The following is a 14306-nucleotide window of genomic DNA, read 5'->3' on the forward strand; positions in this document are numbered from 1 at the left end:
GTGGTCTAACAACAATATAAGTCAAGTCAAAGTACCTTGCACTTCAATGCAAATTGCAGCTTAGGTAACCACAGCAAATAATGTAAATAATTATAATGCTATCTGTTTGAACAGCAAACATACAGTATTTAAAGCTGCTTCTATTGTCTTAACATTGGGTGCTGTTAATTAGAAGGGTTCTGGTGGCATAGCTTATGAGTTTGGTTACAATTTGACCTTAATCATATTAGCGCTTGCAGTCTTCCCTTATGCTAGTGTCAAATAAATTATGATAAAATCTTTCTAAAGGAATCTGGTTACTCTTTGGCAGTTTTGGGGAGAATTCATGTTTGGCAGTATTCACAATGTCTTTCTCAGTTCCTGTGTTACATCCTCACACCCCAGGGCAAGGAATGCAACACAAGGCTGATTTGTGGCAGGTCACTGTGTGTTAATACCTTCCTTGTTCATATGTGGATGACAGACTGTAGAGTTTAATTTGGTCACCTGCAAGCTTTCCTCCAAAAGCAGAAATAACCCTACAAAAAAAAAAAAAAAAAAAATCTGAATATTGCATGCAGCATGCATCAAAACAAACACGAGTTGGTAGCAACGTGATTTTTAAAACAGGATTTATGTCACTTCCTAAATGTTTTTAATGTATCGGAAAGTGAATTAATATATTTTATAAATAATTTTTAAAGTAGTTTGAATGAGATTTTCAGAAATACTTTGCAGCCCCTTTATATATGTATGTAATTTTTCAATATGATTTGATTCACATTTTGATAGTTTATTGAGGCTAATGCTTTAATTAGGGTTTGTTCCAAGTCATATTCTTGCATGCCCCCCCCCCCCCTTCCCATGTGGTGTGTCTGGCTTGGACATTGTACATCATGCATAAAAGACTGTTGTAAGATGAGTGTAGAATCTTCTATAAGATATCCTACTATAGGCTTCAAGAAGGCTATAGAATTCACCTCAGTATCTACACAGTCTTCCCCATCATTTTGCCCTGTCAAATGAAGCCCACATGAACAAGGCAATAAGATAGTTGGCATGACTTCTGTCTTGTAAAAAGAACTGCAGATATTTAATTGGCAGCTGGCCAGTGGAACAGAATTGTCTGTGTGGGGGGAATAGTATCATCCTCAATTCACCAAACGTCCTGTTGTATAATTAGTCTCCTCCAGGGACTGGATAGCACAGGCATTTACAGATTAAATTGGCCTTTTCCTTAATTTTTACACCATATTTAGATATTACATTTAAATGTAACCTGTTTTATGATTCAGCTTCACCCCCCACCCCAAAAAAGAAAATATCTGATTCAGTAGTCATATATATATATATATATATATATATATATATATATATATATATATATATATATATATATATATATATATACATATATATATACATATATATATTATATGTATGTGTGTGTGTGTATATGTGTATATGTATGTGTGTGTGTGTATATGTGTATATGTATGTGTGTGTGTGTATATATATATATATATATATATATATATATATATACATATATACATATATACATACATACATACATACATACATACATACATACATACATACATACATACATACATACATATATATATATATATATATATATATATATATATTTCTCGATTTCTCATTAATGCAATTATCTAACCAACCAATTACATGGCAGTTGCTTCAATGCATTTAGGGGTGTGGTCCTGGTCAAGACAATCTCCTGAACTCCAAACTGAATGTCTGAATGGGAAAGAAAGGTGATTTAAGCAATTTTGAGTGTGGCATGGTTGTTGGTGCCAGACGGGCCGGTCTGAGTATTTCACAATCTGCTCAGTTACTGGGATTTTCACGCACAACCATTTCTAGGGTTTACAAAGAATGGTATGAAAAGGGGAAAAAAAAAAGTATGCGGCAGTCTTGTGGGCGTAAATGCCTTGTTGATGCTAGAGGTCAGAGGAGAATGGGCCGACTGATTCAAGCTGATAGAAGAGCAACTTTGACTGAAATAACCACTCGTTACAACCGAGGTATGCAGTAAAGCATTTGTGAAGCCACAACACGTACAACCTTGAGGCGGATGGGCTACAACAGCAGAAGACCCCACCGGGTACCACTCATTTCCACTACAAATAGGAAAAAGAGGCTACAATTTGCACAAGCTCACCAAAATTGGACAGTTGAAGACTGGAAAAATGTTGCCTGGTCTGATGAGTCTCGATTTCTGTTGAGACATTCAGATGGTAGAGTCAGAATTTGGCGTAAACAGAATGAGAACATGGATCCATTATGCCTTGTTACCACTGTGCAGGCTGGTGGTGGTGGTGTAATGGTGTGGGGGATGTTTTCTTGGCACACTTTAGGCCCCTTAGTGCCAATTGGGCATCGTTTAAATGCCACGGCCTACCTGAGCATTGTTTCTGACCATGTCCATCCCTTTATGACCACCATGTACCCATCCTCTGATGGCTACTTCCAGCAGGATAATGCACCATGTCACAAAGGTCGAATCATTTCAAATTGGTTTCTTGAACATGACAATGAGTTCACTGTACTAAACTGGCCCCCACAGTCACCAGATCTCAACCCAATAGAGCATCTTTGGGATGTGGTGGAAGGGGAGCTTCGTGCCCTGGATGTGCATCCCACAAATCTCCATCAACTGCAAGATGCTATCCTATCAATATGGGCCAACATTTCTAAAGAATGCTTTCAGCACCTTGTTGAATCAATGCCACGTAGAATTAAGGCAGTTCTGAAGGCGAAAGGGGGTCAAACACAGTATTAGTATGGTGTTCCTAATAATCCTTTAGGTGAGTGTATATATGTATGTATGTATATGTATGTATGTATGTATATACACACAGCTCTAGAAAAAAATAAGAGACTGCTCCAAGTTCAGAAATCAATGTTAAGTGGTCTCTTAATCTTAATATTGATTTCTGAAATTGGAGCGGTCTCTTAATTTTTTCCAGAGCTGTGTGTGTGTGTGTATATAGGATAAATCTTATCAATTCTATTTATATGAAACAGCATGATATATGAACTACAAGTATTTTTGACAAGTGTGTCTATGCAAGAGGGGAGGTACTGAAGTAATGCCTCCTAATTTTTCTTAAGAAATGTAATTCAGATTGTTACTCTTAAGATATAGGCATTATTAAACGCCTTGTCAAGACTTCAGACCAGCCTTGCCTATCCTGCTTATAACCTGCATCTGGCAGTCTCTGGACTATGTAGACAACTCTTTGAGAACAGAAGTTACATGATGAACTGTGTTTATGACTGGCTCTGAAGTCTTGATAAGGAGTTGGTGAAAATGTTTATTGAAGTTGATGAAAACTTTATGGAACAATAGTTTGTCACAGATGTATGTATCTTTACTGTAAAAATCATTGTAATTGGAATTATATTTCTTGATTTTGATTTGTTTTTATTTTATTTGGAAGCATTACTTTCATACATCCCATCATGTCTGTGTGTGTCTATGTATGTATGAATATTATATATATATATATATATATATTAGGGCTGTCAGTCGATTTAAAAAAATATTGGTTAATCAATGGCCTTTAGTTGATTTAAAATAAGTGTCATGGTCTTTAAGTGGTTTTGCTACACAGTAATACTTTAATAAATACTAGCCATTGATATTACAGTAGACCAGGGGTCCCCAACCTTTTTCTGACGAGGAGCTACTTTTGATTTACTCAAAGCCTTGCGAGCTACCTAGGCTCTAATCAAAAATAATTATTGTTACTGAAACTTACCATTAGTGAGAGGCCTGGCATTGCCTATCATCAGCCAGTTTGTTGAAGTTTGGTGTGTACTTTGTGAGAGCAAGTCTCATGCAGTCATTCAGGTGAGCATCAGTCATTGTTGATCTGTATTTTGAATGTACTATTTTCATGCTTAAAAATGCAGACTCACAGAGGATCCAAAAAGTGATTTAATACACAGTGCGACTTTCTTTATTTCTGGGTATTTTGTTGTACTGACCAGGGCCCAAAAAGTAGCATCTGAAGCTCTGCATTTTAGTTGGATGTCATTTTGAATGGTTATTATTTTTTCGATGTCTGCCTTGTCCAGGTTAAACACTGACCTAATTTGTTCTGCAATTTCACCAACATCAACGGCCATGAATGGAAAGGATATAAAAGTGGCTAACGGCTCCAGCTGTTTGAAATCTGCAAAGCGTCTTTCAAATTCTGCTAGAATTATTTCCAAGTGAGAGGTGTATTTTTCAAAAGATGGGAGGTTCCCTTCTGTTCGCTTCAGTTTTTCTACTTCTTCACTCATGCTGGGAAAGTTTCAGGTCCTTCTTTTGAAGTTGTCTTATCCATAGTTTAATTTTTTCTTGGAAGATTTTCACTGAGCTTATCATTTCAGTAATGTCTTTCTGTGTTCCCTGAAGTTCCATGTTTAATTCGTTCAGTTTTGCCGTCAGGTCATTCAAAAAAGCCAGCTCTAAAAGCCACAGCTTGTCATCAAGTTGGTGGTGGTGTTCATTTCTAGATTTAAAAAAAAATCTTAATTTGAGGCAGAAGATCTGTCTGAATCGTTGCAGGACTTTCCCTCTGCTTAACCATCTCACGTCTGTGTGCAGTAGTAGGTCACCGTACTGTGCATCAATTTCGTCAAGTAAAGTTTTGAATAGCCTTCTCTGCAGTGGCCTTGAACGAATTTAATGTACAACTTTAACAACAAAGTCCATTACATCGTTCATGTTCACAACTTTCCCACACAGAGTTTGCTGGTGTGTGACGTAGTGCTAATCCAGGAACGCGGGGAAGTCGGGGTCCCCATTCACAGCGAGACAAACCCATTGATGATCCAACCATAGCAGGTTGTAATGGACGCAAGTTTACATATTGGCATTTTATTTTCCGCAATGTATTTTTTAAAAGCAGAATAAACATCCTGTCCTCTAGTTTTTTTCCTTCAATGGAATTATTGTCAGTAGTTCCTCCTTTACACCGAAATCATCGAAAACCATTCTAACGAATACACCCGGGTGGGATGTGTCAACAACATCGATGGATTCATCAAACTGAAGAGAAAAAAACACAATTTTCAATCCCATGTTTTAACTGAAACGAGACCTCTTCCGACATTGATTCAATCCGGCGAGTAACCGAGTTGCCCGAAAGCTGCATATCTTGGATAGCGGATATTATTTCCGATTTGTTTTTGAAATTGTCAAACAGTGCATCCGCTGCTTCCAGAAAAGCTTCTTTTAAAAACGCACCATCCTCGAATGGTTTCTTGTGTGTTGCTATCAAATGACTGACACGAAATGAAGCGACTGTTGCTGCCTTGGATTTGGTGGTTTGCTTGGTGAACATTGACTGCTGAGCCTTTAAACGTGATTTAAGTTCACTCGGAGCTCCGTTTTAATTGGAAAGTCTTCGTCATAGTTTGTATGAACCGATTTAAAGAGTCTTTCAACATTCCCCTTTTTTGCCAGAGCCAAGTGTGCATTGCAAATTAAACACACATTTGTCATTAACGGTGGTAACAAAATACTCCTCCTCCCACTCAGTATGAACATCTTTGAAGTAGACGGCCCTGACTCATGGTGCTTATTTAAACAAAAAACAAAAAAAACAATTAAATTAAACGTTGGTAGCGGTTAATTGTTTGGACACTATTTCCAAATCAAAAACACAGAACTTGGCAGAAATAAATAATGTGTAATTAGCATTCGAGGCTGGATCACACAGGATTTGACCTTCGACCGGACTACACCACTAACCAAGAACTTCCGGTCTGTGTATGGCATAAGGCAATAATAACGAAGTAATTTTCTATGTTTCTAACTTGGCTAGTAAATGATAAAATAAATAATACATTTAAAAATACAATCTGATGTATTTGAGCGCTTTTGTTTTAAATGTGTCACGATCGACCGGTTGGGGACCCCTGCAGTAGACTATAACAATGCTTAACGCAATGGTAACAAACATTTAATAGAAATGTATTTAAAAAAATAAAATAAAACACTAAATCGTAGAAACACAGGGCTGGTCAGTTTGACAGATTTAATTTGAATTACTCTGTGTTACTGAATATACTGTGCAGACCCGTTCTTGACTTTTCCTAAATATATGTATTAAATATCCCTACGGCGTTTTAGCTGCATAAACGCAAATCAAGTTCAAGTCGCAATCTCTACCTCACCTACAGTCTACAGCAGAGGTTCCCAAACCGGTCCGGGGGACCCCTACCCTGCTGGTTTTTGTTCCAACTGAGCTCTCAATTACTTAATTGAACCCTTAATTGAACTAATAATTTCCTAAATCAGAGACATTTAATTATTTTAAACAGTAGGGGGTTTAAGTAAAGTATATAATTATATTAAAAAACGTATTGAAGAAACAACTATTTTCTTACACAATTTAAAAAGTAAAATCTAAGCAGATTGTTACTTCAATTACTGCTCAAATAATAAAATCTTATTACAGGGCTAGGTGATATGACTTAAAAATAATATCTCGATATTTTTAGAAGTTTGAGCGATACACTATATATATATATATATATATATATATATATATATATATATATATATATATATATATATATATATATATCCTGTTTTTATCCAATCAAGCTACAAAATAAGACCAAAGACATTCAAACTACAATTATTTTGTTAATCATTAAATATGCAAAACTAACAAATACCACATGCAGGCTGTCATGGTAAATATATGCAGAATGAAACACATTACAGCGCAAGTGTTGTGTGATTACTATTACGTGTGTTTTGTTATATACACAGTATGATTTATTGTCACATAACAATAACACAAGTAATACAAATTACGCAACACATGCGCTATAAAATGGTAGATTCAGGTAGATTTATCACAGCCGGGTTTATAGTGGCGCATTTAGCATCTGCTAGACAGGGACATTTCTCCTCTGACTGTCGCGTTTCGATTCTGCTTACCAGTTCATTAAAATGCAAACAAACTTTATTATTTAATTTCTTACAAGTTATATACATCTAAATTAACGGGGGTGCCTGCAGATCGAGGTTATCCCGACGACGAGAGCGGGGAACGTGTGCACTTGTGCATTAAAGTATCTTTGGTTATTGTGGGTATTGTGTGTCAGGTCTCTCTCCTCCATGTCTGTCTGTTTCTGATGCACATTTCTTGCCGCGTCCGGCACGAGTGGATGGACCGGGAAGAACGCAAAGCGTCGTCCAAATGTCAAAAAATATTGCCGTAAAGAGTGGGATTTGCGACAGAATGAAATAAACGATATATCATAATATTAAACGATAGACGTTTTTCTATCGTCACACGATATATATTCTCATATCGCACAGCCCTATATCTATGTATGTTTGTGCGATATGTATACATGTATCTATTTCATAGATGGTAGAACCTGCAACTCAATCCAACCATCTTTTATTTTGAACCCTAGTTGTATTTGCCTTATAACCTTTAATAAACCATTGATGCTGACCTTTCTCAACTTGTTTTTACTCTGAGATCCTGTCAAACGGTTGATAAATCTGCCTTAATCCTGATTGCAAGCTGAAAGTGATTAGTGCTCAAGCTTATACAGCAAGTGGAGATGTTCTAGACTTTAGCTGCAGGCTTGTTGACTAGGTTTGATGGCCCCAGGCAGAGATGCAATCCAGGATTTTTATTTCTTCTTCCCCCTGTTGTGCGTATTTCCTTGCGCGGCTGCATTCTACACAGCATTGGGCTCGATGCCAGCAACCAGAGGTGCATTGTCAATGAGTATTGTATTACAACGAATGACATTGCCTCACCAACCTAATCACAAGTGCAGGAGTGTGGCAATCAAAGTCAAACAATGGTGCCTGCAGTTTGCAGGAGCTCTGTGCTCCTTGCAGCTGTCTGAAGCCGCTTGCCTGAATGCAACTCATTCTTCATCTACATACTTGCTCCATTCCTGCTTGTTTTTACAAGCTCCTTTCAAACGCATAAGAAATAAATAAATAACAAACACTACCCAGTTTTAGTCTTGTCTTTGCCTGCAGTGTAGGTCCATTCTGCATTGTTGTCAGTCTGTCACCTTCACAAGTACACATAAAGGAGAAAAGCACTGTACCCAACTTTGTTTTTGTGATGTGCATAAGTGTGCCACACATAAAACCACTGTACCCGGCCTCCAACTTTATTAAATCCTATGAAAATGACCTTCTTGGCAGAGTATGCCATATAATAACATGCAAAATGGCTGCATCCCAAGGGGAGCATAACTGATCAAGTTTCAGACTGCACTCGAATGGGACTTGCATTGTTTGGAATGCAGACATGAGAGGTGTGTACATCTAATAATCTGTGTTCTATTTTAGATGTTGAATGTTATTCTTAATGCGAATAAGTTTGTGTTTTCCCCTATGAGGATTTTGTGCGTCTAATCCCTATGTGCCCAATTCTTAAGTGAATATGATGTGAAGGGATGTCCAAGGGATGGTTTTGGTTGCCATACATTTGAGATGACGTGTTACAGAATAAGACAACTTTCCTATAATGTTGGACACCACACAATGCTCTGGTTTCAATACGCAATGCTTTCTAAATAGCTTCACCTGCCTTGCTATTCGTTAATGATTCTCATTTGTTTCAGGTGAGCCGTGTCCCAGTGGAGAGCTGTGAACAGTACACTAGCTGTGAGGAGTGTCTGGGCTCGAAGGATCCACACTGCGGCTGGTGTGTCCTCCACAACGTGTGAGTACTTCTCTCTCCTGCCTTTCCTTCGTTCACCCCAATCCTTAGGCTTAGAATTTTATCTGGAAGGCAGTGATAGAAAACTGTGGTGGTGAATTTACTAGCGGTCTTATTTCTTAAAATTTCAACTCTTCACTGTTGTGTGATTCATTTAATCTCATTAATAGCAGAACATTTTCTATTATTTTCTGTGCTGAAGGGCCTTCATTGTATCCCATAGTCAATGATGGCCATACATATCACTAATATTAATTAATATCCCAGCATTGCTAATGGTGTTTTATAAAGCACTCTTCTACACATTTACCTGAATGAGTCATTCCATTTAATGCCTTAATTAGTTAATAATTAGTTGGTAAATCTAGTCTTAAAACAAAGTCCCCGTTTTATGAAGCTAACAATATCAGGTAGCAGCCTCTGTTGTACATACTGAACATACAGAAATGTCGGTCAGTTTGTTCTGTTTTCACTTGCACTTTATCTTAGATGGAGACAAACAAATGCCAGTTATAGCTTTTAAGGTAACTTAAAGTGAACACCTAAAATGTACTTGGCTGACACTTATACAAGAAGACTTGCATTCAGTAACTAATTTTAAGAAATTGACATGTTGCTAAGGTTACCTGTTCAAGAGTGGTACAACAAAAAGTATAGAACTCGGCACAAAATGCAAAGAGTATTACACCAACATGAAATCTGCTTATGATATACAATGATACAGCAAATTAGAAACAAAGAATATAGTAAGTCTTGTAATCCTTACTTGGAAGTAATGTCAGTAGTCAGGTTTTGCTATGAGAAAGATAAGTTTGCAAATCAGAGAGGGGAAAAGAATCTACCAGTGCAGTCTTTTTTTTTTTTTGAGAGGGATGTAGTATGGGGATTTAGGAGGAGTATGTTAACATGTTTTGTTTGTCTGACGTACTCTGAGTCTTTCACATATTTTAAGAGGATTGCCAGTCATTAGCCATCCAGCGATGACCCATAGTCCTATATTTGCAATGGGTTTTGTAAACCCTAGTAAGTATTTGTTCCTAATTTCATATCTCTAGCCACAATCTGTGGCTACACAGTCAGTAAACATTGAAAACAAAACTGACACTTCATCCCCTGGACGTATAGCTCCTGTAGCTTGAACAGTGATTTTCATATGCCAATACCATATGGGAAAGGATATTATTTGTTATTGCCAAATGTCACATTTTATTATTTTATTATCTCATCTCATGTGATGTGATGCTGCCAGTCAGTCTGGCCTGTGCATCCTATGCATGTATTATAGCCATATAATGTTATAGATTGTGCTATGGAAATATGTGGTTCCCATTAACACAATTTTCAAGTGTTTTTAATGTTACTGGGAGCTGGACAACAAAGCAATGTATTTGAGAGGACAAATGGGAATTACCCTGCAGTTTAAAAGGGCCCCAGTTAAATGCAAGAAGATTGTCTGCTGCCTCCTATAAAATGCATTACATTATTGATCAGCCAATAATTAGGGACAAAAAGAAAGCTGTTGAACACCATTATTGCACATGAGTATACATGATTTCTGTAAATTCAAGAATCATTTTTCATAATATAATCTCTTAATGCCTAATTTTTTGAAAGCATCAATAGCATTATGTCAAGTGAAGTTATGAGAATGTAAACAAAGCTAACCTTGCGAATCACAAGAGGCAATTAAAATAAAATCCTCCGTTTGTTGGCCCGTTGCTTTTTCCGGTTTAAACTATCCATCTAGCAACTACTGCAAATTCACTTCATACAGCATGGATCGATCACCCTGTGAAGCGCTGAAAGAGTTAAAAGATGCGAATCGTAGGTAATTGAGCACTTCAATGGAAACGGCAATCTGTGCTGATTGCTTGACAGGGAGAATCTCAATTGCTTCTAATTATTTGAGTAAAATGGAAGTGCAGGTATGTTAATTAAAATAGCTCTGCAAAGGTTAGTAAAATGATTTGATCAATTGAAAAAGAATTGCATTATTGTAATTTAGAACTATGAAGCATTCAGGCAATCAGCATAATTTCAGGCAGGTTTTCCACAGGTGATGTTGCCTCCAGTCATCTTTAGGGTACTGCTTTGAATGCTCAGTGCCGAGCAGATATGTTGTTCTTGCACTACTGTAGTACACTGTACCCTTTTAGAAAAAGCTACGTTTTGCACAAGTATATTTTCAATAGAAACATTTCCTTTCACTGCCTTGAGTTTTTTTATTTTTATGCTGAAATAAAATCTTGACGCTCCCATAACATGTATCTGAAGCTGTACATTCGATAATGCTGGGCCTTACTTAGACATAGATCCTAGATATAGCCACGAGTCTATTTTTATGCTGCATGACCCCCGTTTCTGGCTGTGTTTCAGAGACACAGGGCTATTGCTCACAAATACTACAGTCACAGGTGTCTCCCAGCCTGACATGAGTAATGATAATTGTCACTGTTTTTGCTGCAGCTTTGAATTTATTGCAATAACAATAAATAAAGAAAGAAAATCTCGGGATAGTGGTTGCCATTTTTTCGCTGACTTGGTAAATCAAGTCTGAGAGACAGGATAGTTAGCATTTTTCTTTTTATCTCAAATGTCCGAGTCAGCCCATTTTAATACCATAAAAGCATATTTATTATTTTTTATTTAAAATGTGGTCGTCAGCGTACCTTTTAAATTCTATGCATAACGTGTAATAATAGCCGTGTGATGGTATTTCATTTAAGATGTTCCATTTTCACAGATGATATTTAGGAATTCTAACATAGTCCCCTGAGAGGTTGATGTGTATAGTGGTAAAAGTATACTACTACTAAGCATCTGTATTTTCCACATTTTTACATGAAGAGCCACTGAACAAATTCTCATTAAATTTTGCATAGGTATTACTTTGGTGGATTAAAATCATTAATGCCCCACAGCTAATTCAGTGATTTTATTTGCCAATGCTAATCTTAAATCACTGGTTTAATTTCATATAAAGTACTGGATTCTGTCATTGTAATCTGCACTACAGACAGAAGTTTCTGTTAGGATCGGTAAGTAGGTGTTGAAAATACCTCAGACAGAGCTTTGGTCATCCCGACTGATCTGATCTTGTTTAGCAAATACCAATGCTAAATTCCATCCTTGTCCCTTCAGAATATATAGGACTATTGGTTTGAACCAAAGAGTATATGTTGTAGAATTCATACATACATATTTATTTATACATACATAAATACATACATTGTAGTACATCAAATGGTGTTATTCCAATGCATGTAGCATTTTTGTGTGAACAGAAATGGCCAATCCTGTTTTAGTAAATGTAGCCAACATTTGCTAGGATTTTCTTTAGGAGTTTGAGTTTTAGAAATCTGAAATTAGAAGGATAAGGTGTGCAACATCAACATCTTCACATAAGGCCATGCTAAAATGACTTGACAGTTCTAGAAAAGGTTCACTTGGATGAATGACAGGGACCACCAGGCAGTGGGTGTTAAACACAGTCAAGAGCATCAGACTGGATAGGATCCTTGGATCACTCAATTATTAATGGACACCAAACGAGCATGATGGGTCGAATGGCCTCCTCTCGCTTGTAAACTTTCTTATGTTCTTAAAACAATCACAGCTTTTTTTTATTAATCTATTAACTATTAATCTAAAAAAGTACCACTTATGTGTAATTTTGTGCTCTTCATTTTCACTTTTTCTTCTGTCTTCCTGCCCATTTAAAATTTTAAATCTTTTAACAGTAGTTTTTAAAAATAATATATTTCTTAGCAGATGCTCTTACCCAGGGCAACTTACTATTTTTACATAAATGTACGCATTTATACAACTGGGTTTTCACTACAGCAATCTAGATAAAGTGCCTTGCTCAAGGGTACAACAGCAGTGTCCCCCACCTGGGATTGAACCTACAACACTCCACTCCGGAGTCCAGAGCCCTGACCACTACACCGCACTGCTTTTGAAAACAATTAATTAGAAAGTGACCCAGTTATTTATAGTTTGCCCTGTATTAATGAGCTGTTGATACAATATACTTGTATAATCAAAGATAAATTTAAAGGAATCTTCTTTTCTTTTCCTCCAATTGTTACATTGAACTGTTATTGTAACCCTTTTAAGTTGCCTCGAGCAAGGCTGTCAGCCGTTTAATAACGATAATATATGGTGGAAGGGCAAGAAATCAATACAAATGTTATGCTTTTTCTATTTACTAAGAATATATTACATTGTATTTTATTAATGTAATCCTTTTAAGATGTGGTGAACAAAGGTGTCAGGCAAGATGATGATAATAATATAGAGTTTAGGGTTGAATGGAGGATTGATGTTATAATTAAGAATATGCAGGTGTTGTTGGTTACCAGGGTGGTTGTGTTTCAGATCCACCAAACCAGTAGTTATCAGCCATACGTGTTCCAGTGCTGTTCCTAAAGTTGTCTCTGCCTGTTTCTTGTAGCTGCTCCCGCAAGGACATATGTGAGCGGGCAGAGGAGCCCCAGCGCTTTGCCTCAGACCTTCGCCAGTGCGTAAAACTCAGCATCCAGCCCAAGAACATCTCGGTCACCATGTCTGAGGTCCAGGTCAGTGCCACTGCACTCCATTTACATGGCAGCAACTCCATCACCAGCCCCCAGTGATTTATAGCCCTGTCTCCATTCCCCTTCACCACACATCTCTAAGTCTCGACCAATGGCTATGGGGAAAAAAATAAAATAAATGAAAGGCAGGGGAGGGACAGAAGGGGGTAAACATTCCTTAAGGCAGCCCAGGGTTGATATTGCCTTGGTAGGGTTCATCTCTCTACAGTTTTGAAAAATTACATGTTCTAAGTGGGAATAGTTAGTGACCAACCAAAAATGGTAAAATGACAGTACTACTGTTCTTCCTTGCCTATGTATTAAAAAAAAAATAATAAAAATAAAATAAAAACAGCAGTCCTGATAAGAGATGGATGATATGTGAATAGAGCAGGTTTGCACGTTTATTTGTGGCATGCAAGTCACTGTTTGGTAAACGACATTATGTCCTCTAAATAGCACCTCTACAACATCTCCTCAGTGTTATCTTCCTGCATGTCATAGTGGATAAACTGCATTCCAGACTGGAGACAAGCAAGCAAGGAAACTGATGGTATCCCTGCTTCACAGCAAATGTCATAATATGACACAACACCACATGAGATCTATAGCTTCAAAATACACCTGGAAAGAGGAGCTACGTGATGGAATTGGAGAGCCTTTCAGAGTCAGTCTAATCAATTCATTTGAAAAGTTCAAAAACAAGCTTCCACACGCGCACGCTAGGAAAAGCCCCAACATTTATTTTCTCTGAGCTGCAATAAAAAGCACCAGTAAGACGAGGAGACACTATTTTGAATACTCAAGATTCAGATTTTGCTATCCAAGTGAATCCCTAATAGGATGTGAGAAATACATGTAAAAAAAACAAGGATTCTACAATTTAGCCATTTGATGGTATTATGTTGGCCAACGGATTTATCAGTCCTTAATGTTGCAATGAAGTAAAGCTACCACAATTATCTTGTTTTTTTGTCATCTCTTGTTTCAATTATTATTATTTTGAATT

General features: G+C 37.1%; 1 protein-coding gene across 1 annotated transcript in view; it reads left to right on the top strand.

The window, feature by feature from the left end:
- The window catches only part of plxna1a (plexin A1a), a 311729-nt gene that overhangs the window by 171710 nt on the left and 125713 nt on the right, over nt 1-14306 (top strand). The window contains exons 5-6 of the mRNA XM_066698365.1: nt 8623-8723; nt 13177-13300. Of these exons, the coding sequence (XP_066554462.1) occupies nt 8623-8723; nt 13177-13300 (225 nt within the window). The remainder of the gene's footprint in view (nt 1-8622; nt 8724-13176; nt 13301-14306) is intronic.

This window comes from Amia ocellicauda, chromosome 3 (assembly GCF_036373705.1).
Source record: "Amia ocellicauda isolate fAmiCal2 chromosome 3, fAmiCal2.hap1, whole genome shotgun sequence".
Classification (NCBI taxonomy): domain Eukaryota; kingdom Metazoa; phylum Chordata; class Actinopteri; order Amiiformes; family Amiidae; genus Amia; species Amia ocellicauda.